The sequence below is a fragment of the Palaemon carinicauda genome, chromosome 34 (assembly GCF_036898095.1).
Source record: "Palaemon carinicauda isolate YSFRI2023 chromosome 34, ASM3689809v2, whole genome shotgun sequence".
NCBI classification, from domain to species: Eukaryota; Metazoa; Arthropoda; class Malacostraca; order Decapoda; family Palaemonidae; genus Palaemon; species Palaemon carinicauda.
The window spans coordinates 47149997-47152353 of NC_090758.1; the positions used below are offsets into that span (position 1 = coordinate 47149997).

The 2357-nt window shown below is 35.4% G+C and overlaps 1 protein-coding gene across 1 annotated transcript in view; it reads right to left on the bottom strand.

The window, feature by feature from the left end:
- LOC137626885 (neuroligin-4, X-linked-like) overlaps nucleotides 1-1718 on the bottom strand; it is a 103097-nt gene extending 101379 nt beyond the window's left edge. The window contains exon 1 of the mRNA XM_068357870.1: nucleotides 1086-1718. Within this exon, the coding sequence (XP_068213971.1) occupies nucleotides 1086-1539 (454 nt within the window). The 5' untranslated portion in view covers nucleotides 1540-1718. The remainder of the gene's footprint in view (nucleotides 1-1085) is intronic.
- Between the last annotated feature and the right edge of the window lie 639 nt (nucleotides 1719-2357).

Sequence of the window (2357 nt, forward strand, 5' to 3'; positions counted from 1 at the left end):
GGAAAATAGCCCAGTGAGGAAAGGAAACAAGGAAAAATTAAATATTCTAAGAAGAGTAACAGCATTGAAATAAATATCTCCTCTATAAACTAAAATAGCCTTAACAAAAGTAGAGGAAGAGAAATAAGATAGAATAGAGTGCCCGAGTGTACCTTCAAGCAAGAGAACTCTAACCCAAGACTGGAAAACCATAGTAAAGAGGCTATGCCACTACCCGAGACTAGAGAACAATGGTTTGATTTAGGAGTGTCCTTCTCCTAGAAGAGCTGCTTACCACAGCTGAAGAGTCTCTTCTACCCTTACCAAGAGGAAAGTGTCCACTGAACTATGACCGTGCAGTAACCAGTTGGGTGGAGAAGAATTGTTTGGCAATCTCAATGTTGTAAGGGGTATGAGGATAGAGGAGAAGGTGTAAGAAATAGACCAGATAATTCGGTGTGTATGTGCGGAGGCAAAGGGAAAATGAACCTTAATCAGCGAGAAGAATCCAATGTAGTACTGTCTGGCCAGTCAAAAGACCTCATAACTCTCTAGCGGTAGTATCTCAACAGGTGGCTAGTGCCCTGGCCAGCCTACTACCATACTTTATATTCAAGGAGATGACACAGCAACAACAAGAACAACAACAACAACAAATGCAACCATTTCTAGGCCACTTCAGGGCAGCGTCCTCAGACATGTCCACATTCATGTCTGTGATTTGGCCATTTTATGACCACGATGGCCAGTGTGGATTGGTGGTAGGGGAGAGTTTATCCTTATCACTTACAGCAAACCAACCTAGTATTTTGGCCCTGACTAGTACATCTTTACTGAGCATGGTGTTTAACAAACCCTATCACCAAGTTAAGGTATCTACACTCAGAAAAGGAAGAAATGCCTGTCAGTGAGGATGATTCTATTCTAGTTCTCAGAGGAATAGTGATCCAGTCTTTAAAATGGGGTTACCATTGAGATGATAATGAATGATTAAATGAATAAATGATACCCTATGGAATAAGTAGATGGTTGAATATTTAATCTACTAATACACTATGTAAATTGATGAATATATTAAAAAAAAAATAAACCTAAATGAGTCTGACCTTGAAGAGGGACGTAGATATTCAAGTAGAGACAATCCTCACTCTGTCTCTTCAACGCCGGCTGGTACTTTCTCAGACGGTCGTACCTGTCCTTCGTCATCCTAGTGAGGGCCTCTGTCTCATTAGAAAGATCTGGGAATCTCTGTGGACATGAAGAACCGAAGTGGGTGGCTTCATGAACGCCCACCCATTGCGATAGCGCCCGCGTCGGGCTGAAGCGGTTGGCTCCTATTGGTGGCGTTGCATATGGGATACCCAGGTATGTTGCTACCTGCAATTTTTCGTCAGTTACCTGCCGGTAGAAGCCACGGAGCTGTCCGTACTTCGTGGATATGGCGGGAGTCTTTGGAGGGCCTTCGCAAGAGGTCAGGTCACTTAGAATGGAGAAGTATATCAAGACGGTCAATGAAAAAATGTTGATTTGTTTACCTGGGGCAACGTTGCCGAGTTTCATTGTTCACGTGGTTCTAACACGAAAGACTCGAATAGTCATAAATGTTTTGGAAGTTTTCCAATCATAAACGTTTTCTGAGAAATTCTTACTCGTTTATAGGTGTCATAACCTTTGGTAACTTTATGATATGAAATATTTTAGTGAAGTTTTCCTTTTTATTAAAAGTTTGCAATATCGAGTTCCCAGATATTTTGTCTCTTTTAGGTATTATAATCCTTAGTAATTTAATGATATCAAATAATATTTGAGAAAAATATATTTTTCTCAGAAATCTATCAAAATCATGGAAGGAAATTCTTTTTATTTTTTTTAATTCATCTGCATTAGTAAAAAACCACTTATAAATCACACACAGATACATTCGGTCTCACACAATCTCTTCTCTTGTTATGAATGGGAGTCATTTTGCTTTTACAAACTCAGTTATGTCGAATAATGGCAATAGATTATTAATCTAATCTCAATCAAAAATTTCATGTAGTAAAAACTAGTGAAAATTTATATAAGGAAAAGTTGACATATTTTTGTATGTGAGTATTTATTTTTTAACTCACTTAAATGAAATTAGATAAATAAATAAGTGTCTATATATACATATACATATATATATATATATATATATATATATTTATATATATATATATATGTATATATATAAATATATATATTAATATATATATATACATATATATATATATATATATATATAAATATATATATATATATATATATATAATTATATATATACATACATATATATCTATCTATCTATATATATATATATATATGTGTGTGTGTGTGTGTGTGTATATATATAT